This window comes from Elgaria multicarinata, chromosome 14 (assembly GCF_023053635.1).
Source record: "Elgaria multicarinata webbii isolate HBS135686 ecotype San Diego chromosome 14, rElgMul1.1.pri, whole genome shotgun sequence".
Lineage (NCBI taxonomy): Eukaryota > Metazoa > Chordata > Lepidosauria > Squamata > Anguidae > Elgaria > Elgaria multicarinata.
In genome coordinates this window covers 18,068,797-18,095,972 of record NC_086184.1, presented here as the reverse complement: position 1 = coordinate 18,095,972, position 27,176 = coordinate 18,068,797, and the positions used below count along the sequence as shown (strand labels likewise).

General features: G+C 40.2%; 1 protein-coding gene across 2 annotated transcripts; it reads right to left on the bottom strand.

Moving 5' to 3' along the window:
* Positions 1–574: 574 nt before the first annotated feature.
* On the bottom strand, positions 575–23,314 carry DYNC1LI2 (dynein cytoplasmic 1 light intermediate chain 2). Of its 2 annotated transcripts, XM_063141003.1 has the most exons (13): positions 23,169–23,314; positions 19,068–19,141; positions 18,404–18,520; positions 16,450–16,680; positions 11,502–11,665; positions 10,608–10,701; positions 9,542–9,677; positions 8,344–8,455; positions 6,568–6,627; positions 5,853–5,894; positions 5,120–5,237; positions 4,290–4,406; positions 575–3,739 (listed from the first exon to the last, which is right to left on the bottom strand). In XM_063141003.1, the coding sequence occupies exons 1-13, from the start codon at positions 23,297–23,299 to the stop codon at positions 3,633–3,635; spliced, it is 1,503 nt and encodes a 500-aa protein (XP_062997073.1). In that variant the 5' UTR covers positions 23,300–23,314; the 3' UTR covers positions 575–3,632. The 2 variants fall into 2 exon arrangements, with proteins under 2 accessions (XP_062997073.1, XP_062997074.1); XM_063141004.1 differs by lacking the exon at positions 23,169–23,314 and having other exon boundaries at positions 19,064–19,141.
* Between the last annotated feature and the right edge of the window lie 3,862 nt (positions 23,315–27,176).

The following is a 27,176-nucleotide window of genomic DNA, read 5'->3' as shown; positions in this document are numbered from 1 at the left end:
ACCAACCATGAGTTATCATGGCTGGATTCAGACAACACAAAACAACCCACATTTCAACAACCAATACTCAACCTTGAGTGTGGATTATTGTGTTGTGTGAACCCAGTCATAAGAGTTTAATGGTGGTTAGTCCAAAATGCAACCACATTCAGAGGCTGTACACATTTGAGTGCCAGGTGTGGGATTCACAGCAGACAGTCATGAGAGTTAAATTGAAATTCCATTTTAACAGGCAGCATACATCTGAATACTAGGATGCTAGCAGGGAAGGCCTAGTGCCTTCACGACTTGGTTATGAGAAGGATCTGCCTGGCTACAGCAAGAAAATGGATTCTGGACTTGAAAGATCTTCAGCCTGATTCCAAAGGATTCTTATGCCTTGTGCCCCTTATAAGTTGACCACTGTTGGCTAGAGTGGCTGGAGAATTTCATTTAGTCCAGATTTTTTAGCAAACCGATCTAATTTGCATTTTCCTAATACATGGATCAAAATGTCACATTCAAAGTGTTCTTTGTTTCAAACCACAGTCCTAGATCTGTCCCACCTTGTAAAAATTGACTCAACACGGGCAAGCAGTCTTGGTTGGTGTTTATTGAAGCCATTAATTAAAGACATGTCCTCTTTTTGCCAGCACTAGAAAGCAAGATTCCACATGACTGCACCTGGTTAAAGCCGTACAACTGGACTAAGGGTTGTGTTGGGTACATCTGCAGTCCTCATTGGAAGTTAAAAACATCAATAAACTTAGTAATATAGGAGAGTGAACTTTCATTTACAGCATGGATATGGTTAAGTTCAGTCACTTTCAATGTAGTTAAATTAAATTAAATACGACAAGTTCTGTTCAGTTTAAACAAGTTTTAAAATGCCAATAAAAAGTGCAAACTTTAAAAAAAAATCAAGCAGCATAACCATAGCATTTTGATGGAGGGCCAATCCTTAATCCTTTATATTTGCCTTCTCTTCAAGTTCAATAGATTATTACTTTAGTTTAAACATGAACAGTAGATGCAATCACTATACTGTATATAAATATAGCCGTGTAATAATTTTAACAGTCTACCATAAAAGTGTATCCTGAAAATAAAGTTAATTGTATTTTTAAAACATAAAAGGCTGTTTACAGTTTGGCCTTTGGTTCCAATGCTTGAGAACACCAGAAAAGACAACTGTGCAGCTTTCCAAAGTGGCTAGACTTTGGCAACCAACAAACACTACATTACTTACAGCTTCCTTCCTTTGAGAAACTAGGAGTATTCACTTGCAAAGAGGAAATGGGAGGGAATCAAACTCTGTTTGGATCCAAGTGCTCTTTTGCACAACTGGAAAGTGGTATGTTGTTGGCTTTTGCTCATTTGTTGCAGATCTAACCTTCATTTTATGAAAATGAAAACAAGTACTTCACTAGCCACTTGCATACAGTATTGGTACACAAAGTGAATTGACTGCGTGAATGATAAAAACTTTGAGAGGCAGTTGTGTACTGAGGCTTGTATTGGAACCATATACTATCAATCAATGAAACACTTGCTCGTCCAACTTATTTATTTTGCTTCAAAGATTTCATTCCCTGCAACTGAAAGCTGTCTCCCTGTAGCCAAAATCAGCTCATCAGAAGGCTGATCCTATGCCATTTGCATTCAGCAAATGTGGCAAGAAGATGGTGAAATTCTCTCTGCTAGAACCCAACCACCCCAAAGTGCCAACTTGCTATGCATTGATACATGGCACAAAAATTTCAGCTGCCTAACCGTATACTAAAGCTGCATCTGCTGTGGTGGTACAAGGCTACATTTTTCATTATCGTGCATCTGGCAAATCCTATGCCAGATTGTATTAGGCAGCAAAACCACAGACCAGATTCCCTGACCGTTACTTCTCAGTTTAATATCTAGGCAACTGTGGATGTAAGTGAGATTGTAAAACTTGTAAAAAATGTTTTTAAAAAAATGAAAAAGACATAACTGGCACAAGTAAACATGCTTTTATGATAACGCAAGTAAATACTCTTAGCTTTCTAAATAGTGTTAGACAGACTTACAAAAACAAAGAGAGATGGCCTCTTTATGTAACACAGGGTTCGCAATTACATCCAGTACTGTGTTAGTGGTCAATTCATTTTGTATATTTAACAATATATATATATATATATTATATAAATATTAGGGGTGTTCTATTCAGAAACAAGATTTAGCATAACACACAAATCTTTTATCAATAAAAAGTAAACTCTGCATAATTCATACGGTGTTTTTTTCCCTTCTGTGTGTTGGTTATGAACATGTTTGGTACTATAATGTAAGGTAGTGTTTCTCTGTCAAGTAGATCGTACAAAAACTCAAAAGTGCCATTTCAGTAACTGTGGGAGTCTTTCATAGAACTATAGCTCAATGTGACCAGGGGTACTAATCTGGGTAGCAATGAGAGACAACCATGATATTTCTTTCCATATGTAAAAGGCGACATTGAGGGGGTTATGCAAAAATGTGTTTACCAATGTAAACCTACCAATTCTCTAGTTTACTGCAATTTGGAACAAGATTTTTGGAAATCTATCAGAAAATCATCACAGGTTTTCAAAACCTTAAGGCAGGATTCAGTTTTCAGCTTTGCAGTTAACTGTCAGATACTAAAAAAAAAATATTGGTTTATAAGCTGCAACACGTTTCATTATGGAAAAGTGATATGTCACCCATTTCTCTTAAGAGGCAGGGTGGTTTGTATTTAGGAAAATAAAAACCCAAGGCAGAAGCTATCAGAAAAAAAAGGATTCAAAATTAAACACAACTATCAAAAGTTACCGAGTATTAAAATAAAGTCAAACAAACAGAAACTGTTTGTACTACAGTGCACAAGAGGTTCAAGCACCTTCTAAAAGACACATCTCTCACTGTGCCAGGCACTTGGTCTAAGCAAGTTTCTCCCTGTGTCAGTTATGACAAAAAAGGGCACCAACCACATTTTATGTATCTTCTTGTTAGAACTAAAAAATGCAATTTATTTTTTAAAAAAATCCCATGATGCTCAGTATTTTACGCTTTGAGCGCTCCCAAATTGTAAAGGCTTTTGTTTTAAAAAACATGATTATCTGATCTATATTCAACACTGCCTTTCTCCAGTCTGTCCAACATGCTTTTCACTTCTACTGAACAGATCTTATATTTCCCCTTTTCAAATGCAGCATTTTATACACTCTTCATCTAACCAACACTTCGCTACATCAGATTCTCTCCAAGTACAAGTATGGTCTGAATGGCCAACTCCAGTAAACTTGGGAAAAGGGACTTCATTCTTCCTTAGTGCTAGCAGCCACTAGCGGCTTTTCAACAGGAATTCTGCATCTCACTTCTCTGTGCTCTTCCTTAAGAACCACAGTTGCACCTTGTTTGCCACCCAAATAAGAGAATTGCCCTATTTAAACTCTAAAATGGTTATCTTAAAACAGAGGAATTTTATATGCAAAAACTTCCTGAATGTGCACTTGATACTGGGACAAGCCAATGAAGGTTAAATTTCATTTCCCCCTGCCCCAAGAAAAACTTATAGCATCTGCCATAGCAGAGAGCTCCTGGTCTTATCAGATCAATATACATAGTTATTTGGTCATTTACATATGCAGGTTCAAGCATAATCAAGCTTCATTTTCTGTCGGAGAGGAGTTGGCCGTTACCATAGAGTCCGGCTTGCGAGTCATTCTATCCAGTTCTTCTTGAACATTCGTCAAAACAGTTTTTTGTCCTAAAAAAAGAGAAATGACTATTTTAGTACATGTATGCAAATAGCAGCCAGTTCTAAACATGCCCTTTCTGTCATGCTCTTGAAGTCCAAGATTCTAGCAACACAACAAACAGAATGGGATTATACAGACTAGGCTGACAGAATTCTCCATAGATCACAAGCTCAAGGTAATCTATTAGTTAAGCGATTTGACTGTGGCCTTAACCAAACCACCCACTGATTTCAATATGGTCTAGGCAGGACAGGCTAGTTTGCATGCAATGCTAAACCACGGTTTAGCACTAGGCAAGCAAGCCTCAACAAACGAAGTATCAGGACCATTCCTCCTCCTGTACAGTTTGGCAGAGTTTAATTTCACTTTAAAAACATCCCAACATAGTGTTACGTTTGAAATAGGGATCCTGGTTTAAATACAAACTCCTGTAAGTTTATAAAGCCAACTTCAAATCATGCATTGCGAAGCTGCTTTAGTGTTACATGTGAGCAGGCCCAGTAAGTTAATATGGGGAAGGGGGGACCCTCTACATTTGCTTTTAAAAAAATGTAATACCTGATTTTTTGGCTGTAGTCTGAACTCCTCCTGCACCAGGACTCCCAGGAGAACCAGTCTTTTTACTCAAGAGACTGTTGAAGAAGCTGGCCAGCACACCTTCACTTGCAGCATTATCTAAGTAAAATGGTGGGGAAAGTAGGATTGCCACAGATTAACAACCTTCTGACACCTTAAAAAAATACCCTAATTTTCAAATATGAAACAAAACGATCCAAAATATATATATATATATAAATGATTTAATCTCTAACACATATACTTCTCCCTTCCTGTTGGTCAAAGAGGTTCAGATGCAAAATATTATATGGTCTTATATTTATTCCTTCCCGCCCCCCCCCGCCAATTTGCTAGCTCTTCTGGGAATGTGATAACTGGCATTCACTCTTCCATAAAACATTTGGAGAGAGGGGAGCACTTCCTTGTTGGGTCTGAATTTGTTATATCTGCAATTAAAGGTTTCATCCTTAAAGGGAGACTAGAAATAATTTTAAATAAACAACAAATAAATAAATATTAAATCCCACATCCTCCATACCCAATCAAATTCAGAAGGGTATTCTGAGTTTGCTTGTTAGCCCTATAATTAATTGGACCACAGCGATGAACATTGTATTGATCTTTTTTTTTTATGGACATGAGTGTTAATTTATTATCTCCATTATTGATTAACTCTTGGCATTTGTAAACTGTAACAGCTGCCTCCTGAATATTATGCATAGATATTCAATACTATCAACTACATTTGTACTTGCCCTTCATCTAACAAGCTCGGAGTTACAGGGACAGGGCAGATTACATATAAAATAGATGTAAGTCTCAATGCATACTTTTAATAGTTGGATCTGGTTTCTTAACGGATGCTATTGGTGAAGCACTGGGGACATTAGCAGGGCCGGCCCTGCCCTGGGGTCTTGGAGATCCGGAAGGCCCTCGTGCAGGAGATTCCTAGACCATATAATGTAAGAATGAAATTAGCAACCAAGAATAAAATAAGCAAAAAAATTAACTACTGAAGCACAAACCAAGTATTTGTTTGCTCAGATATTTCCCAAATTCTAGTCAGTTTCTCTAACAATAAAAAATCATGGGGTTTGATGAAAGATATGGAAAAAATGGCACCAGTTTGCTTTTAGGGTTTCCACCAACTACATTTTTAGTTTCCATCAACTACATTTGTCCTCAGAATCAGTTCTCTCTCCTCCAGAGTATTTTCTTTCTTCAATGAGTTTCCCTTTTTAAGTGTTCAACCTCTTCCCCTCTTCCTCCTCCCTACTTGACTCAGTCTCTTGTGCCTCCTTCTCTAGTCAATTGCCCACATCACTTTGAGAACTCTGGAGCTTCCACTGGCAAAACCATCTCTTCACACACTGGACCAGAACAGCCAAACAATGTCAACGGTTGGAGATGTTTTAGGCATGACATTTTATGAACTGCGTGTCATGTTTCAAGGAGATTCTAAGCAATTGCTATAAAAAGGTTCAGTGTTTCAATCATTCAGCTCCTGAGACTTTTGACTTGTACTTTAAAATGCAAATGACTTTCCAACAAACAGATACTTACAGAAGCTCTTGTAGGTGTAGCTGGCTGTTTGGCAAGGTAAGACTGCAAAGAGAACAAACTTTCTGTAAATATACTAGGAAAAATTGTTCTGATGTTTAAATGCATGTAGTAAAGTTGTTCTCTTGTGAGCTTAAGGTTAACCTTACCATCTTTGACTCAGACATATTTATCACTAGAGGGCATCAGAGTTAAAGAGCAAAGGAGGTTACTTAACTGTAACTCGTTGAGACATGCTATGCAATCAACAGAGAGGGGGTCATGCCCACTAGTTTTAAGTCAGATTCAAGTGATTATCACTATGTATATAGTACAATCCGAAGCTACTCTAAAGTAATGGCTTACTACCCAAGAACAAGGGAATCCCAGTGCTGCAGGGCACAGAGTTCTCTTGCAGTTTCCTCATAGAACTGCAATTCCCAGCTTCTTTGGGAGAAAGCCAGGACAGTTAGTGCAGAGTAAAACTGCATAGTGTACATATAATACGTTTATAGCACGATAACTCATTTTGGTCATGGATAAAAATGTAAGAAGATGGTATCTCCAATCTAATGCTTCGCTCTCCAGTCCTTCTGTCCAAGCAGTAGGCTGCAAGTATCCTGCTATCCATAAATTGACTTCTGATCATTTTACAAGAGATGAAAACCTTTAAAATATTCCAAGCATTAGAGAAATTCCCCAATATCATGGCAAGCACATACTGATTTCATTTACTTACCTGCTGCTTCATAAGAAACACTTGTTCATCTTCTGCTGCAAGCTCTTTATCATGAACTAACTGATGAGGAGAGGGATAAAAGAATACAAAGCTTTCTTACAGATAGAAAATAATTATCCAAATTATAATGAAGTTATCTTGGAAGGTCCTCTATCTGTTAAATTAGGAACAGGCAACCTGGTGCCCTCCAGGTGTTTTGGACTGTTGCTCCCATTATCTGACCATTGACCATGAAGGTTGGGGCTTATAGGAGTTGTAGTCCAAAACATCTTCAAGACATTATTGCCTCTCTACCCCCCATACTAAGTCATCTCTCCAGTGCTTTAATGATTGTGGGAAATTACTATTCTCTTTGCTATCTGGCACATATTATGCAGTAGTCACCAGTGTGTATATGTGTGTGTACACACATGTATGTAAGAATTCTGCAGAAGGCAGACCCAGAGATATTTTTCTTCCTCGAGCAGAGATTTAGCACTGCACCTGACAAACCATGGAAGCTACAGGAAAGCAGGGAGCACAGGGGAGCTTCTAGGAAGGCGTCTCAGAAGCCCTGTTCAATGCCAGTGATGAATGAGTATCCTGAGCCAAAGATCCGTACACACACAACCATAACCGCCCAGAGAGCTTTGGCTATGGGGCAGTATATAACTGTAATAAATAAATAACAGGCTGCCATGCTTTATGTCTGCCTGCCTACTAAAGACATGTTGGAAAGTGCCTCTGACCCTGCCAAGGTCAAAAAAATTACAAACAAATCTTATCTGCAGACCAATGGGATTTTATGACTACTGCTCTGTAGGTGGAAGAATTTGGGGGGGGGGACACAGACAAGGACAGTTAAGTGCACAATTACTGCAAAATATTTATAGTCTCTGGCTTGGCTTGTTCTTTTGCATCATCTGTGACCAACTGCTGTGCCAGCAACAATATGGCACATTATGATTTAGATAGTACAAGAGCTGATCTACAAGAAGACTTTGGTTGGTTGAATGTATAGAATGGTCCTGACTAGAGATCATAAGCTACAACATGTATCTTCCTTATTCACCATGTTTTTCATCCTATAACACAACCCCAACACATTGCGGTGCTACACTGCAAAGCGTCTTCCCCTCTCATTTATATTAGGATTCAAAGAACTGCACTAATCCATTTTCCTCTTCCACTGTTGGTTAATTAGATCCAAGCCATTGTCTTTTGGTTTCTTCCCACACCAAAATACAACACATTATTATTATTATTATTTACCAGAGACAGAGAACTGCATTTCTTTTAAAAAACAACAACAACCCAAAAACCTGTGTACTACTCCAATGTGACTTCAGTAAGCCTGTCTCAGGGCAACCCTAAAGTACTGCAAGTGCGAAGAAAAGCACTCCTGGCTAGCAAAGAGTCAAAATTAGCGGCTTAGCTTCCTTACCATGATTCAGAATATAGAGTTCACTATAACAGTTACTAGCAGCCCTGCAAGCAGGATAAATAATATAGACTTCAAAGCTGTTGTACAAAGAAATATTGGAAATAAGACCTAAATGCTCAAAAAGGAGCAGGAAGAAGTTCCTTAGGAGGCAACCGGCACAGCAAGACAACGGAGGGAATAGGCAGGAACCCACTTTGGGCATGTGCATTGGGGCGGTGGGGGAGGGTTCCCACCAAAACAATCTTCAGCTATGGGAGTTTCCCAAATTAAAGCTCCACGCAGGTGCAGAGCCCATATGTGAGATGCACAGAGATCACAAAGAAGAAATAATGTGTACTTCAAAGCTGCTGTACCTTTCTTACAGGTGGTCTTACAATGAAGTCTTCATACGCATCTTCTGGCTTCACTGTTGTGAAGTTTTCATGGAGAATTGCAATTTTCTTTTCGTTGTCCCAGCCAGCAGGTCTACAGAAAGAAATACAATGCATGTGAATGCAAATTTTTCAAATGTACAGCGCCACAATGATCCGGACAACTTTTTTAAAAAATATTTGTTTAGCTTAGCTTTTGGCCACATTGAAGAAAAATACATAAAAGAGGTTATTATGCCATAGATTAAATGGAACACTCTTTATTCCACAAAAAAAAGACAAAACTCTCCTTAATAAAACAAAACCATACAAGAGGCATAAGGCTGTTTGCCTGACTGTGAAATGCAGGGAAGTAGAGATCAACAGCCCAATCATTTGAATCACCTTATGATCACCCACATATCAGCAGCAAATCCTGGAACCTGCAAATTCTGTCACCAAACTGCTGCCCTCCAGATGTTTGGGACTTCAATTCCCATCAGCCCCAGCTAGCATGTCCAATGCTTAGAAATACTGGGAGTTGTTGTCCAAGACATCTAGAGAGCATCAGGTTCCAGTACCCAGTCCTGGCTATATAATGAACATGTTTGATAACAAGTGATCAGTCAAGTTTGCACCTTAAAAAATGGAATGTGTGATGCTATCTTATACCTGCAGCAGTCTAGCCTGTGCCTAGAAAGCTGATATAAGCTGCTGCAACCTGCCACAAAACCATTGCTTCTTCTCTCACTGCCAGCACATACTAGCACCAGCTTCTATATGGCCCAAATATCCCAGAGGATGCCACCTGAAGCGACAGAAATGAACTCTGCTCCTGCTCGAGGAGCACGATCATTCTTGGATGGCACAGATGTGACACAGACATTTAGGGATGGAAAAACACCAGTGCAGCATACTTGAGAAATCATGGTGGCAACAGTGAAGGGAGACAACTGACTCTTTGTAGAACTTCACGTGAGATCTTACAACTCTGTGCTTCAGCAAAGCAGCTCCCACATATTTCTATCAAATCAATGAAGACTGACTTCTGGGTAACATGATTAGGATTACATTCTGCAAGTTTATTTATGCTACGAAAGTGGCTTCTATTCATTTGTCTTATCTCCAGCAAAATCCTAAAGTGACTTTGTAAGCCTTAATGGAAATGTACAAAAGAGCAGTGCCTTCTGCTTCAACTTACATGAAAACTGCGTCCTTTTCTACCACTAAGGCAGGTATGGTAAAGTGAAAGCCATATGTTTTATGTACAATGTATTTATACAACAAGTCAAGATTCTTTTCCTCCTTAACTGACGTATAGATCAAGGCTGCTCCATCTATTTATTTGTCTTAAGGAAAGCATTGAGTACAGTGTGTTATTAAGATAAATTGAAATTAATCTGCTAAATATGTAGTCACATTTTTTAAACAGAGCAAAGTTTTCAGAAAATAGTTTAATCGAAGTACTGTAGCAGAATGGGCCCAACATGTAACGTTTTAAAATGAAAAGGGCTGGACATTTCAATGTCCAATGAAAGACACGGGAGGGGAAGAACTTTAACTGGGAGATAATGACCTAACAATCAAATAGAGTACCTAAAAGTCAAAAATAAAGGCAGCAAACATGGCTAACAGTAACAGGCAATGTTTAAATATAAAGAGCAATTTCTATGTGATCTACACTATTCAATAACATTATTTATTACAAGCATATTAGTTTACACATTAGCATAAACAAATACTATTATAATTATTATTGTAATAATCCACTAATTGTACTTCCAGCACAATCCTATATACATCTATTTGAAAACAAGTTCCACTGAATTCAGTGTGAGTGTGGACAGCGCACCCACCTAGGATTAAACCTCAATGAAGAATGGACTTACTTCTGAGTCAATATGCATAGGACTGCACTGTTATTTCAAGGTATAGCAGATCTAGGATCAACTTGATTTATCATTCATTTAAGGCCTGCCAGAATGTTCATAGGCCAATATTGGAAAAAGAAAATACCACCACCATTAGGACAATGGGAAATGAAGTGTTGGTCTTTGCTGTTTAAAGCTTACATATTGGTACAATAAATGAAATATACTTAGAAGATGGAGATGATCCCTACCCGACTCCTCCAATAGTGAGGAAATAATAGACCTGGACTACATAACTGGGTTGAGATGATGGCATATTGAGTTTATATAAAGTAACATTTCTCAGTATGCACTTGTTTTCAACCTTTCATTTAAATTCAAGTAAGAAAAGGATACAGTGTAAGCAGAATCTACGAATGTGTGACTGTATGAAATCAAAGTGCTCTTCTCTGTAGTCATGTTCCTTTTCTAATACGCTCATTGCATCACACTGAAAAAGAAATACAAAGAAAAATTATGAGCTTTGAAAGCCTGAAGTGCAAAATATGCACAGGACACATCTAATTATGCATAAATAAATGTTAAAAACAAGCTTTGTTTGAGACCCTTAAGCGAAATACTTCACCACGTATCACCAAAGGTCGACAGGCAAAAAGCATCTTTTCTTAAAACATCATAAAAGCATGCATCTGAGTTTGCTAGCATCACATACTTCAAGAGACTTTGTCTTTGAAGCAAACTCAAAAGGTATTTTAATTTGCATCTTCACGCTCCAGAACAACAAGGTTACCTCCAATCTGTCACTCTTAAAAGTTTTGGACTCTGTGTGTGTGTTTGAATGTAAAATTAGAAACTGAGATATCCTGTACTCTGAATTTGACTTGGAAACATTTTACAGATTTGTAAATTAGGATGACAAGAAAGGGAAAAGAGAAACCTGAAGAAAAAGGAAAGAGATTGTGCTCAACACTCTTCCTGGACATGCTTTTTAAAATCCAAATGATTCCATACAAATACAGGTCTTGACAACTAAACCCTTTATAATTGTTAAAACTCACAACCTATCTTTGGGAAGTGGAAAGATGAGGAAAGCAAGAACTGCTTCTCTGAAATAAAAACATCCAGCTACTTGGAAAGGTTACTTCCAACCACTTTGCCAGAAAAACAGGTCCCACTCCATTTCTGTGAAGGTCTAATTAATCATGGAATTTTGCTTTCAAGTTAAAACAAAGTGCACCACAACAACAAAAGTCTGCCTAGAGTTGCCAGTGAATGAGAGGTCAAGCTCACCTTTGTACAAACTACTATCACAGGGATCCCAAGGTTGTGAGTCAGGACATTATCGCCAAGTGGTAGAGTAACATTTTCATCGTCTTGCCCTGAGGGACCTCTTCTCTGTGGTGACCCCTGATAGCCTTCTTCGGGTTCTACATATTCTTGAAAAGCCTTCACAACTATGGGAAAAAATATTTTTACATCTAATAAAATGCTTTTAAGTTATGAAAAATGGGTATCTTTGAGGTTACAGGAAGAATAAAAATAAGGAACATAGAACGAGAGATACAGAACTATAACCTAAAAGAAGCTACTGCAAATAAGTTTGAACAGATGTTCAGGCAAAGATTTTAAAGGTGATTTCATATGCTTCACCTGTTATCCCACTTTATGTTCAACGTGTACTTTGTTTTTTAAAATATACAGCCACACCCACGGTCTTAGTATTCTTTAAGGGGTTTCAGTTCAGTGTTCAAACACTATTTGCGTATTTCTTCATTTGAAACCTCAATACTGCAGCATTTTAGAGCTTCAGAAATAACCTGATAAGAACAGAGGAACCTGCCTCATACCAAAGCAGACCACTGGTTGATCCAGGCCATTTCTGTCAACACTGACTGGCAGCAGCTCTCCAGGGTTTCAGACAGGAGTTTTCCAGCCCTACTTGGAGATGCTGGGGGTTGAACCTGGGAGCTTCTGAATGCACAGCATGTTATCATCTGCTGAGCTTCAGCCTTTCCCTAAACATAGATTTCTATTAAACACCCCAGTGTAGCAGGTCAGCCTCGGAGACTTCCCAATCCACAAGCAGAAGTAAGACAGGGCAAGTGCTGGGATTCTTTGCGTTGCTGCTACTCCCTCTCCTCTCCCTTCCATGATCCACAAGGAAGCCGAGCAGAGCAGAGCAAAGCTAAAGCCATCAGTGAGGTTGAGGCATGGCTACACTTCCCAGAGCAACGCTTACCCTCCCCTGTTGAGGAAAACCAGGGAATGTGACTGAAAGCCTGACCCGTGGATTAGGAGTGGGGCAGTCCTTCTTGTACAGGGTAACAAGAAATGTCCAATGGCATCTGTCATGCGTGCTAGAAAAGGATGGTGCCTGAGCCAAGGAACCAATATTCTTCCCATGCCTGCAGCAATAGGAGACACTGAAACTCAGTGAACAAGAGAAGCCAAGGGACCCTGACTACCTCTGGGTTAAGCTTTCATGAACGATATTTCTAGGGCTTATGTATGTCCCACATGTCTGAAGAACTTCAAGCGAGTAGCACCCTCACAGAAATGCCTCCCTCTCACATGACATGAGACAGTAGGAATTTTTTTTCACTCTAAGCAGCAAGCTTATTGACTTACTCTTGTTCAGGGAATTGGCAGTTTGCAATAACCCAGAACAATACCCAACATAAAATATCAGTGCAAGCTTACCTAGCCTGCAATAATAATTACCACCACTACCCAAAAAAAGCAGACGGTCCTGGCAGACTTTAGTCACTGAAATCCATTTACATGGATTTTTAGCTCAACCTAATCCTGAAGGCTGCACAGGGCCAAGTCATTTGTTTTCAGCTACTATAAGCATCTGCCTACCATAATAAAACGCAGCCTTAGAGGAGCACACTGTCTATTACATACTATAGAGGATAATAAGGCGCCACACATCTCAGAATTCTGGACAGGCAGGAAACCTATAATGGACGCAACATTTTAAGCCACACACACAATGGCAAACCCTACATTTGTACAAAGTGATATTGGAAATTATGCAACCCCTGTGCTCCTCTCACTTCCCCATCAGTATCTGTCCCGCTCTGGATCTGTCTGCTGTTTTCTACTCTCGTTCTAGCAGTGGCTGCTGCCAATGCTACAGCTGAACAAAGCCAACCTTCCTTCTGAAGGAAGGGGCTTAAAGTGCTCTGCATGGGAGAGGTCCATCTTCATATGTTCTCCTCCATGCACAACTCAACACCCTGCACTGTTTTCTCTGTGTCAGTAGCCAAAGAAGAATACACAAAACCAGTCATGGGATGCCAAGTTGCTCCATCTCTAAATCGCTGAGCCCCCTTTGACATTTAAAGAGATGTTTTTGAGAAGAGTCTCTTGTAGACAACTGCGGCATGAAAAACCCAAAGCCTTCCCTTCGGGTGATTTTTTCCTTATGCTACCCTAAGCTGCTGCTTTAGCCAATTCAACAAATCCTTCTATGGGGAGAAAGCACAGCACTAGCTATGCTCTGCCTCTTGCATTTTTTCAAACGTTTACTTGGCAGCTTCCATTTCAGCAGAGGTATGGCCACAACAAACGCTGCATAAAATATTGCAGCCAGGGAGACAGAAGAATGGCCATGTACTTTACTGAATTCCAGGAGCACTTTTGGTCACAATAGATATGGGCTCATGGTTGATCTCACAAGAAACAGAATGATGTCATCCCCAACACAAACACACTTCGTAATGAAGAAAGGGATCCTTTATCCACTGAATTTGAGATTACTGCTTGTCTTGATAAAGCCACATGACACAGCTTTGAAAAGCGTCAGTTTTTTGTACCACCATTTAAAAATTAGCAATGTGAGATTAAGGCCAGAGATACATGAAGCAATGGGAGATTTATGCCAAATTGTACTTGACAAAGAAGAAAGTATCAAAATATTTGGAAAAGGTATTCTGAAAAAACATTTATTTTGCTATTATATGGAGTTACTGTGTTTCCAGAGCTATCGCAAAGGGAAGAGTTGTTCTCCAAGTCCCAGGAATAAGTCCAAGAATGTCCCATGCAAGAACACAGAGACACTGGACCCCTTAACACAGGGAAGCTAATACTGCAAGAAGTGTGTTGGTTTCACAATGACCATATTTAAGTTGAGCCTTTTTCTGGGATTCAGCAAAATAAACTGCCATTGCACAACTTTTTGGACTCTAACAAATTTTAATGATGCTCCATCATCACACTTTTTTTCTTTCTACTACAGCAACCCTAATGATAATCACCATGCTAGTCAATAATGCAGAAGAGAAGAGTTACTTGAAAATGTTGCTGCTACCTTAGATTATCTACACTGCATAATAGAATACCTGTCTTACCTCCATAGCACCAAATATATACCCTAGATAAGGTCTCCCCCACGATAACGCTCAGGCTGCTATCCCAGTGCAAGCACCATTCAATTCAATGAAGCTTATACCAGAGCAGCTTTCTGAGGACTGGAACGTCATCATCATACTCTTGAAATCGTTCATATGGGACTGCCAAGAAATGCAATAGTCAAGTGATATTAGAAGTAAACTGGAGCTTCCTTTATTTTACCGTGTTAAACTTCCCTTCCCCCACCATTAGCCAAATACAGTAAACAGCAGATGAAAAACAATCTGAAAAGGACTAAAACATCAACTGACTTGAAAGACATGACAGACAGAATTTGGTTATTAGTTCATTCCACATGAACCAGAATACACTTTCTGGACCTGTGTGGGCAAAACTCAAGACAATGGTGGAGCAGCAATTACATTTTGTAGATGTCCAAATAGCTGCAGGAACAGAGAAGCAGGCCAACAGAAAAGTGACATTTTCCAGTGCACCCAAGGCCATTGAGGTCAGGATTGCATGCGGTAAAACAACAGGGGGAAATATGGGCTGAGACCACCACTTGCTCTTCTCACATGTAGAATAGTTCGTGTTAAGTTCATTTGCTGGGCGGGAACTCCACTATGTGATAAAACTCGGGAAGTGTGTGCTCTCAGTGGGGTTTTCCAAAGGATGAGACTAACTGCTGGAGAAGAAGGGCCTGGTAGTTACTAACCAAGATGTCCGGGGAATAGGTTTATTCTCAAGGGTGTCCACCTTGTTTCCCGAGTACAACCGAGGCTGTTCAGCCTGAAGACATTTCAGTGGAGCTTGCAGAGTCTGTCAAAGTCCCCCAGTGGAACTAATGAAACTCTGCAGAAGCAGATTTTGTTCAGGTTACAGAAAGCCAGGCAATGCAAGTGCACGGGTACTTTTAATGTCACAGACATCAACTCATCCTAGAGTCAAGGCAGTGGTGGCAATTGGAAAACCAGGAAAACTGGGGTGAGGGCCTGGACTGTCACTGTCATCCGCACATACTCCATGCCTCTCTTTGGCTCCAATTGAAAAAAAAACCAGTGTTGACTGCATCTCAGCCTCATTATGGGAAGCACTTACCGAGATACTTAATAAAACTCCAGGATAACCAACCTTTTTGCCAGAGATTTCTCATAGCTACTTAGCAACATGAACTCTTGAAGACTTCTGTAAGTCATACAGCAACTAAGCCAGTTCCTTGGACAGCCCTCAGTATGCCTTTGTTCCCAAACCTATCAGTGTTGACCAATACTATACCAAAGTACGGATTAAACTATACTATTCCAAAGTTACCATACCTCTCTCTAAGTATAAGAAATAGATATTTGATAAGATTGTTTACGAGTCTTGGAATTCTCAAGATAAGAGATTTTTCATTGAATAAGTACTGAATACATGCCCACAGCCACAAGGTCCACATAACTAGCAATACATTCGTGCAAGAAGCCAAGATATCCAACCAGAAGTCACGACAATACAATGCTGGGTTAGAAAGACCAATGGTCTCACTCAGTATAAGTCAGCTATACATTTAGGGTGTAACCTTATACATGCTTTTATCTAAACATGCATAGTACTGATTGTGCCTTTAAACATTTTAGTATTATTGTGTTTTATCATTTTAATCCCTGCAATGTTTATTATCCTAGTCTCTGCAGGGAGATGTTGTATTTTATACCGTGTTGGCACATTTATTCGTTTCAGATTGTGATTTTATGTGTATTTTCATCATTATTGTAAAACACCTAGAAAAAATATTTTATGAGGCATTTAGAAAATATATAAAGAAAAATAAACACTATGTGAGCCCTCCTCTCAGTAAGTTGTGCACAGATGGGGGTGGGGGGAGTCTTGCATTACTTACATTGCTGTTCCATATCTCTGATGTCTTCGGGGGGGATTTTCAGCTTATCAATATGCTCACGCAAGACGCTCGCCCATTTTTGTAAGCACTCCATAATAGTCCACGGCCTAGACATATCTGCCGCAAAGATGACGACGGTCTCCTGCAATGATTCTGCTGAAACAGCAAACTTCAAGAGACCTTTGTGGTACAAGTCCCCATCAAGAATCCAGACATTACAGCGGGTCTGATCTGAAAAAAGGAAGACGTCTTTTGCAAAGGTAGTCATATTTTTAATGTATATAGCTACATCTATGTACCTGGCACTTTACAAAGAATGAGAGAACAGGTCGCTACCCAAAGGCGGTGTGTGTGTGTGTGTGTGTGTGTGTGTTACAATCTAGAATTCAACACAAGGGAGACAGGAAGAAAATGCAGAGCTAAATAAGGGAAACATGTCAGTATTGCTCTTACAAATATCTAGTCTTTGCTACAGTAAGGCAATGTTCTCCAACTTGGTGCCCTCCAAGTATGCTGGAATGCAACTCCCACCATTCTCAGCCAGCTTAGGAATGATGTGAGTTGCATTCAAACATATCTGAAGGCTTTGCAGAAAAGGTGGGTTTTGAGGAGAAATCGGAAGGAAATAAGACAAGCGGACTCATGAAGAGGTCATGAGAGGCAGTTCTAGGAATAAAGGGCAGCAAGGAAGAAAGGGCAAAGCCATCAGGGAGCAGGAGGCCTTAGGATGGCTTAGAGTGGTGAAGGTGGGTGAGCAAAGGTTGGAATATTAGAGCAGAGAGGTAAGTGGGGAGGAAAAACAGCCATGGAGGGTTTTGAGGCAAGGATGGAAACCTTGTGCAGCATACAGGAGTGGACAGGAAACCAGTACAGGGATTTTAAAGTGGGGTGTAAGATGGCCACAGCAAAATTAGAGATGAATAATTTTAGCAGCAGAGGAGGATAGGTATGAGCACATCACGGTATAACAACAGAAGACCAAAGAGAAGATTGCCGTAATCAAGGAGAGAGATAACCAGGGTGTGGACCAGAATTTTTACTGAGGACAAAAAGGAAATATCATATTTTGGTATTGGGAGAAATTATATGATTTGGCAATGACTAGAGTATAGAGGGCATAAAAGGCAGAGGAATCAGAGAAAGCCAAGCCTTCTTGGCATAAATAGCGGTATTAAGTGAGGAGAGAAGACAGGTGGATAACTTACTATCTTCCACATGAATTACTACTACCCACATGTTTAGAAAAACATACTGAAGATCTACAAGACCATACGGATGCACATATAAAATCTCAGGTTATTACTGGAGGATTTGTATACTTCCATAGTTGCAAGCAACACTTCAGTCTGATTTGATATGTGAATGTGAGGAGACAACTGAAAGCAAGACCTAAAGTCTCTGCCCTGGGTAAAACTAGACCTCCTTTTATTCATGTATTAGTAGAGGAGCTCCTTCCTTATAAACAGTCAACATTTCTAATCTAATATGTTTTCTCCAGCACCACCTTTGAATATACATTAAACTTTCAGCCTGTCCCCTTCCCGGGGGGGCGGGGGGACGACGCATAAAAGAGAGTAGAAGAGGAATCTCAGAAAAAGAAAATGAAAAATCAAACAGTGGACAAGCATCAGCAAAATCCATAATGACAGCGAACTACTCGATGCATATAATATCCTAGACAACCGTGCAACAAGAGCCTGGAAAACACTAGGGATTCTTACATCTTCCCTTTGACAAATCTTATCTACGTTTCAACGTATTAGAACAAATTGATGCAATTACAGCTGCAAGTCCTATATAAACTTACATAGGACTAATCTCCACTGAATATTGAGATTTCCATGCGAACATGCAAAGGATGAAGCTGTAAGATGATATTAGCAGCCAGCTATAGCTGTGAGAATGGACAAATCTTTTTTAAGCGAAAGGAATACAGATACAGCAAATACTTTACCATCTCTGTCTTCATCATGGATATTTAAGTACAGGTATTCCAGGCCTCTTCCTTTCTTGCCGTGTTCTGCTCCTTGTATTTTAGTCATTAGTGTTGTTTTGCCTGAGCCATCATCACCTGCCAATAGGTTTGCAGGGCAGAAAAGAAACATCAAGAAGCTCACCTTTTACAGGAAACACAGTCATGTCATTCAGCTGAGAATTTAAGCGAACCTTTGCGGGTTCTGGAGAAGCAGCTCACTTGTTCTGTCATTTTATAGGGCAGCAAATAAAACAGCAGCCTCTTTATAAGTCAGGCAGTCGCTCTGAATCTCACTCACACATACGCACACACCCAGTTTTTATCATCATCATAAACATTAGTAAGCTGCATTGTGAACTATTTATCTTTCATTTTACTTCACAAAAAGGTCACATCTGCATTTTTAATGTTTTAAAGAGATTTCATTAAGCAAAAAGCTGCATCATAAAGTTCAAGGTACCTTGTCAGCGCGAAAGATACAAAACCAACTTAAGCCTAGGTAAAATTATATTAAGTGTCTCAGGCTTTCAACCAGATTAAATGGCTCTTTTTCTTCACTTAAAACTTGCTTTAAAAAAAAAAAGTTAGATCTCAGTATGACTGTGAAACCAACAGCTTCCCAGTACTCCACACAAATACTTACCAAAGACAAGAATATTTTTGCCCAAGGGTAATTTAGACCTGGATCGGGTGGACACCTCACTCAATATTGAAAACCTGCATAAAACAAAATCCCTTAATAGTTTGATTGCAGATAACACAAATCAAATGAAACAAGACAACTGACAGAGGTAGAGATGTGAAGGACCAGGGAAAAAATGAGGCAGGGAGAGCAACAATGACGACATTTTTCTTTTTTTCCCCAGGCCTTCACGTCTCTTTGTGCAGGAGAGGTTTATGTATACCCTTGACTGAGTAAGTAAGAATTAATGATGTTTTAGTTAATATATTTCAATTATTGTAGGTCACTCTTTTTAAGAAGAACCTAACTAATACGGGCATCCAAATTTAATGCAAATATATTCATAACATCGAACTGAAACCATGGACTTTTATCAGACAAATCGAGTTAAAACCTGCTTTTTATGTAAAAGAACTAAAGAAGTAACCCAGCATTATAAATATGACCCAAATATGAAAAGCTTCCTATTGACAAGTCATTTCATGTGTAAGACTCAGAAGAAACATCCTTTCTCTCATCAGGATCATCCACTGACTCCATCTGGGTAATAAATTTTATGCCCTGTATCTACCTAAGCTCTGCAGTATGTTCAATTCTTAAATTTAAAGCTTATGACTCTACTAACCAAACAAGGATATTTACTTTTGATCTTATGGAAAACACTGCTCTGCCCAGTAACTACTAGCTTTTACTGGAAAGTTCTTAGTCTCTAAATAAGCAATCTTGCTTAATTTCCCTGCATGGGTACTCAGGACCAAATAGAAAACTACTGATTTCACAGTCCAGCACTGACACCCACGTCTAAACAAATATAGTTCTACAGTGCAAAAGAGATGGGAGCAGGATGACCAGAGATTTTAAATTAGGTTCCTAGGTAGCATACATAGAGGCTTTATTTAGTTGCACAAACCAATTACTAGGTACGCTTGTTCAGAAAATTTACAACCTGGGAAACTTTATTTAAACCAGCTATTTAAATTGGATTGACTTAAAACTGGTTCACTAATTTTCATGTTTAAGACCCCAGATCGGTGCATTCCAGATGTGCTGGGAAACCACTCCCACCATGGCCAATGGGAGTTTTAGTCCAACACATCTGGAGAGCACCAAGTTGGGAAAGGCTGATGTAGAAGAACTATAAATATATTGGATCTAGAAAAACCAAAGACACTTCAACTGTTTTAAAGGACGTTTCCTATGCAGCAGAGCAATAACATTCAGTAGCAAAGTAGTTTTTGGAAACCTGATCTTATGAAATTCTGCTACTCTGAGGTGAGCGGAAGTTTTCACTGGTAATTGTTCTGTATTACTTAGCTGCAATGGTGTATTTTTAAGCCTATTAGGGTACAATCCTATGCATGTTTAGTCCAAAAACAGTTCTACAACTCCCAGTATCCCCCAGCCAACATGAGGACTTTTTTCTGTCTATACATGCATAAGATTGCATCCTTAGTCTGTTGTTCTACCATGACAACTACTTTGCTTCATAAAGTGAATAATTAAAAAAAGAAAAGAAATACACAATATACTTTCACACTTCATATCATATCACTTTAAGTAAATTTGTGTGAAGCCTTCTTGTTCTGCAGGATTTAAAAATGCCTTCAAGAAAAGCAAGAATATCCAACATCATTTTGAAGGGAATTTTCAACATATTCCCAAATTGTGGTTTATTTCTGGCAATGTGTCAACAAATCAGTCTCCACTAGAATGCAAACACAGACACTCAAGGGTAACAGATGCTCAAATCCCTAACCATTTAAACCTCATTAGCAAGGTGCACATTAACCCTTCTTTTACCCTCTCTTAAATCCTACTGATGGCTTTTGCTCAAATTCTAGATCTCCTTCTAGATCACATATATGGACCTGGAATATCCTTTTTTGGCCAGATTACCATGCATCACCAAATTCTGAGACAAAGCATCTACGGTTTCATTAGCTGCTGAAGAACAAAGTTGTTCTAGAAAGAGATAGTGACACATGAGAGGTCCTTAGATTCCACACATATAGCCAAATACCATAAAGGTAGCAGCCTTAATAGTACCGTATTTGAGCAGAATCCAATGGGGCGCTTATGCCCCCACCAATTCCTTTCCACCCTGTTGATTCCCTTCCGCAAGCTGTGGATCCCGTGGCGCCAACTGCATTGCACAAGCAGGACTCACTGTTTATGCAAGCAAGATTTAGCATTTCCTAGGGAAAGCCTAGAAATTAGCAGAAATGTTCATTTCTGGAAGGAGACGGATCATTGCGGCTCCCTTACGTAAACTCTTCTCACCTGTCTCTTTCTAGAAACAAATGTTTCTGCTGTTTTTTATTACCCCAGAAGCACTAAATCACTGTTCAGGAAGTAGTGGAGGCCGTGCAGTGGGGCATAAGTGCCCTGTTGGATTCTGCCCTCTGTTTTTATTGATAAAATATACCCCTCTTCTCAGGAACCAGTCAGGGGAACTGTAATGCTACCTGACACACAATAGTAAAATTACCCCAGAGATACTGCTTTCAGATCCTCCCCAATGCAAGAGGTAGCACCCAAAAAGGTAACGCTCCGATCTTGTAAATAGTCTCTCTGTATATCACAGTATAACTAAGCTAACTATTCGTATAAGCTCCCAAGAAGAGTTATAAACGATTCCCCAAAATAGTTGCTGATGAGAACAACACCAAAACATGGACAAGAATAAAGTGACCACCAGAGAAGAGCAGAATTTCTTGTAGCACAAGTTGAGGACCAGTCCTACAACTTGATTCTGTAGGACGCATGATATACAGCAAAAAGATTGGATGCAAAAGTTGCTGAACTAGAGAGAATGTTTGAAAAATAAATTGATCAATTCAGGATATGGTTTTTACAGACATGCTCATCTTACTAAGCTACTTCACAATGAGGGTAAAGCATTTCAAATCTATTTGCAAAGGCATTTTCTCCTGCAGAATAGTTGTGTTTGTTATTTGTGTCCTGTTATTCTATTAAAACAACCACCAAATAGTTTACACTAAAAGGAGAGAATATCATAATTTAGCTCCTGAAATAAATAGGGATGCCAATGGTTGACACTTCAAAGTTTAGCCACGGCAAAGAGTCATACCAGCAACTCCCCATGGATCGAAATATTCCCCTCAGTTTAAAGAGAGGAGTCTAGCTAGAGAATATACTGCTGTTTTAAATATACTAATAGAGTAAGGGGAGGGACAGAAAGAAAATAGATTCAATAAATGTGAATCCGAATCTATCATAAAAATTTCACTTTTCTAAAACACCATCATGCAAACACTTGAGCAGACAGCGTAACTTGAGCACAACTAAGCTCCAGGGAGGAATGATACAGCGCAGGGATTAGGTTTCTGCTGCATTCACTCTGACAACACTGCTCCTCTAGTCATGTCTGCATAGAGATGCAGAGCCCGTCATTTTGTCTCGCTAATTTTCCTAACAACCCTGGCTGCTGGTTAAGACAAGATTAGGGCTGCCAGCATCACATTCTGGGAGAAAGAGCGAGAAGGCCCTGTGGGTACACTTCATCCTGGGGGAGGCTTTTGCTCCACAATGCTTGAATGAGAGGAGGGAGGAGCATAGATGATGCCACTTCTTGGTAAGGATGTCACGGGCCCTCGTTGCAGCTCCCTGGCTTCTGAGTCCACAGAGCACAAATATGCACATCTACGTACTTGCAAAACGAGAAAGAAGGAGAACCAATCCCTCCTCGCGCCCCCAGCCCTTCCTTATGCTTCAGCGCCCCTCCCAATGCCGGAGAAAGCCAAGGCTGCTCTCCTTTCCAACTGTTATATAGGAACCATACGCGAAGAGCTACATGGGGGGTTGTGAGGGGGTCGCCGCCAACGGCTTTTCTCCCCCACGACCCCTGCTCATCGCTGACAGTGGCTACTACCAGGAGCAGGGAGGCTCCGAGCCCACCCGGTTAAGGCGAATCCCCACCAGGAAGGACAAGGTGCAACACCCCCCCACCCATCCACCCCCCACCCATCCCAACGAAGACCAGCACGGCGGCCAGTCCAGAGCCCCCGCTGTGGCCCGGCCCAGCCCGGCTGGGCTCCTCACCAGAGGCTCTGCCCTTCCTCCTCCTCGCTGGGGAAGTCGGCAGCCACAGGCCCGTCCGGCCCCAGCAGCTTCTTCTCCGCCAGCACCGGCGCCATCTTGCCAACGGCAGCCACCACAAAGAGTGACCTCATCCGCCCAGGCGCCGCCGCGAGGACCCCGCCTTCCCCGCACGCTCGAGCAAGGACCTCGCTCGCCCCGGCCGCTGCCCGGCCGCCGTCGCCGCCTTGGAACCCTTTTCCCCGCGCCGAGTTCTTGTTGGCACGTTCGTTCCCTCCGGCACCGGCTTCTGTCAGGCGGAAAGCGGATCTTTCAAGGCGGCATTGCGGTCCCACACGAGGATGAGCGGGTCCGTCTAGTCAGGCAGCGTGCAGGACAACTAATATAGCGGTAGCCTATTCTGAACGATGAGTTCAAGATTTTAGGGGCCGCCGCCCAGTGTTTGCGCGAAACAGCGACTCCTATTGCCGATGAGGGACATTGCAGGTTGTTGGCTACGCCCAGAGTTTGTAAGCGAACGTGGCGCGGTTGTTGGGACAAAATTGCTTGCGAGTTTACACACAATTACGAGTTTAACATCATCGCTCCACTCGTATCAGGACTGGAGTAGTAGGATAGAGCACGGTACCGTCATAAACCAGAGGTTGCGCCGAAGGTAGAATGCGAAAAGCAAGCCGTTCAGAATAACATCTTTTTACAAGCTTGAATTCGCACGACGGTGGTAAACTATGGCCTTAGCTAGATCTAAGGTTTATCCCCGGATCGTCCCTGCCTGCTCCCGGGATATCCTGTGTGTCATTTACATGAATGACCCCAGAACAATCCCAAGATAAACCTTAGGTCTAGCTAAGGTCTAAGTTTCAAAGTTGTCGTTTTAAAACGTCCATGGTTTGCAGATTCATTCATTTGATGCAATGGTTTAGAACTCAGGGTGACCTTTCCGTTCCAGTAAGGTGGTCAAATATCTTCTTTTACAGCTCCCTGCCCACTTTTTGAAAGCTATAACGTCCATGTCAAAACGAAAAACAGGGAACTTATTTATTTATTACAGTTTTATACTGCCCAATAGCTGAAACTCTCTAGGCGGTTCGCAAAAATTAAAACCACGAAAAGCATAATAAAAGTTGGCCATCCAGAGTTAGCACCTGGACAGCGGACTGAACAGGATGATGCTTAAGTTGGTTACTAGTTCCCAAATCCTTATTTGCAGAAAACTTCGTAAGAAAGCTCAAACATTAAACTTAAGGCCCTACACCTCCACACTAAGCGTAGGACTGCACCATATCATATATCTGTGATATAAGCAATGGTTGTATTTAACCAAAATCGTTTTCCTGCAATGCACATTAATGTGTGAAAATACCAATAACTAATTCTCCAAATAAAAAAAATGAAGGTAGGAACCCCACAATAAGCTTCGAACTACCCTAATTGATACATTTACACATCCAGGAGAGTGCCCTCTGCCGGAGGGCACTGAATTGCATCTGACCAAAAGCTTTCTCTTTGTGCAGAACACTCCCAAGCATGGCATACTATGCCAGTTGTACCCAAAATAGGTTGAAAAGAATAAGGAACTGGGACATGCACACGTCCAGGAGAGTGCCCTCTACCAGAAGGCATGTGGCCCAGTCTGTCCCAAAGCTTTCTGTATATTCATAGAACTCTCAAATTGCTGTATCCACAGCAATAATAGCAAAAATAAATAGCAAAGAATAAGGTAGTGATGTGCACCCCACAAGCAACTTTGGACCATCCCAAATCATGCACCCCACATGTCTAGGAGAGTGGCCTCTACAAGAGGTCACTGTCTTGTCCAGACCCAAGCTTTCACAGGGCTCTATCAAGCATGCCATCCTATGCCAATTATAGCAAAAATAAAACCCAAGCACATAGAAAAGAGCGGGCTCTGCACACCACAATAAGCTATGGGCTAACTCAATGAATCTGGTATAGGGTACTTGCCTGCATGTGTGGGTGTATTTATTTATTTATTAATAAATACATTTATTATTTATACATTTATTAAATGTATATACCGCCCCATAGCCGAAGCTCTCTGGGCAGTTTACAAAAAACCCGCTACTGCTACAGCTACTGCTTTGTGGTAGCTGTAGTAAAGGCGGTGTCATGCAGACACAGCGCAAGAGCACTCTGCACTGCAATATTTTGTTGTAGGGCCTCGCTTGTGTCACAGAATACCAGTTGCCGAGGAGCAACAGCAGAAGAGGACTACTGCCTTCATCATTTGCTAGTGGGCTTCCCAGATAAATCTGACTGGCTATTGTGGGGAGCATGGTCAGATCCTGTAGGATTCTTTTGCCTCAATATGACTGGAAGTCAACGGGAACCAACAGAAAATTGTGCAGACACAGACCAAAAGGGCTGTTTGAATAGTTCCTAATGTATAGATAAAAGATATAACTCCTATATGAAGTAATATAGCAAAGTTGTTAGTGCCTGGGAAGAGACAATGACTGAGTTTTGTAACGCAACATATATCCTTCAGGCCTTGTAAGAGGAGCCTCAAAGATTATATTTATCCCAGAAAGAGAAAATCTCTTTGTAAGGAAGGGAAAAAAGCATGCATACTATCTTGTGAAGTACAACACTAGAATTTATTTAACTGCCAATAAACACACTGGCTGCACAATGTATGCGTACACATATTGATCCTTAAATATGTGACAAAATAAACTGTTATTATACCAAACATTTCTCCCTGCGCTTAGGTTAACTCCATGTCGGAAAAACATCATATATTAAGTGTCCTGGATATGCACAAAATATTTCAGTTCATCTGAAGAATCAAGCCTTGAGAAACGGGGAATAAAAGAATTTGGCTGTACTATGCAATAGTAACAGAGGATAAATGAAAAAGAAAATAATTATAGCTCACATGCTTTTGTTGGATGAATATAAATGTACACAATGTATATTTAAAGTACAATAAACTTTAGCAATAACATTTGTTTATTCATCTGTGTAATATTTTCATATTGATTTTTATGAATGCTTATATTCAAAGCAAGTCAAACACTAAGAAAAAGTAAATGTTTTCTTATTAACTTCCTTGAAGAACAGTGATATTACTGTTATACATTATCAACATGCATTGCATCATATCATTGTGAAAATACCATTCAAAATTAAATGTTGCTGCCTGAAAGAGCCTATAGCACACACACAATCCTCAAATAGAAAGGGAGTATTCTGTATAGATTAATATCAACATTATACATTTTAAACAAAATCCTGTTTGTATGATAAATCAGATTTTTATGTCATATTTTTGTTCTTTTCGTTCTTCTGTAAGACAGAAAATGCAAAGACAAGACAAACTTCAGTGTACTGGCACACAGAAATGTATCAAGCTATGGTTTATGGCCTCAGGTAGGGCTGTAGGCTGGATAATCAGGTACGGAAAGACAGGTCCAACACTTATAACTTGTTCCCCACCGTTCTGACCCTTCTTCCAGCTATAGTAATGTAAGAGTTGCCCTACCAACACAGTTGTTCAATGCCATCCATTATCCATGATTTGATTATGGAACCAGCTCCAACATTGCATTATACGAGATCTTCAACGGTTAAACTTTTCCTTCAATGGTGGAGGCTATTCACTAGTGGGCTACTTTTCTCACATATTTCAGAGGGACACCTATGCAAATGTTTACATGCTTAATCCCTTTCACTGGAAGGAGCTACCCCTAGTTTCAGTTGTGCCTGCTTTGAAACAATAGTGTTTTACAGAGTTCCAGGCTCTGTAAACTTTTTTTCTGTTATACTAGCAGCCAGATCCAATATTTGTTTACCTCACAGTTTCTGACCCTGATGAGTGAAGCTTCTGCCATATGTCAGCTGTATGCCCCATATTTATTTATTTATTTATTACCCACTGATTTCTCTGGTCAATGTAAAATATATTTTCAAAATAAAACACACTTGATAAAGCAATGAATAAAAACAGCACATAATAAAACCAGGAGAAAATCACTATAGCACATGAAA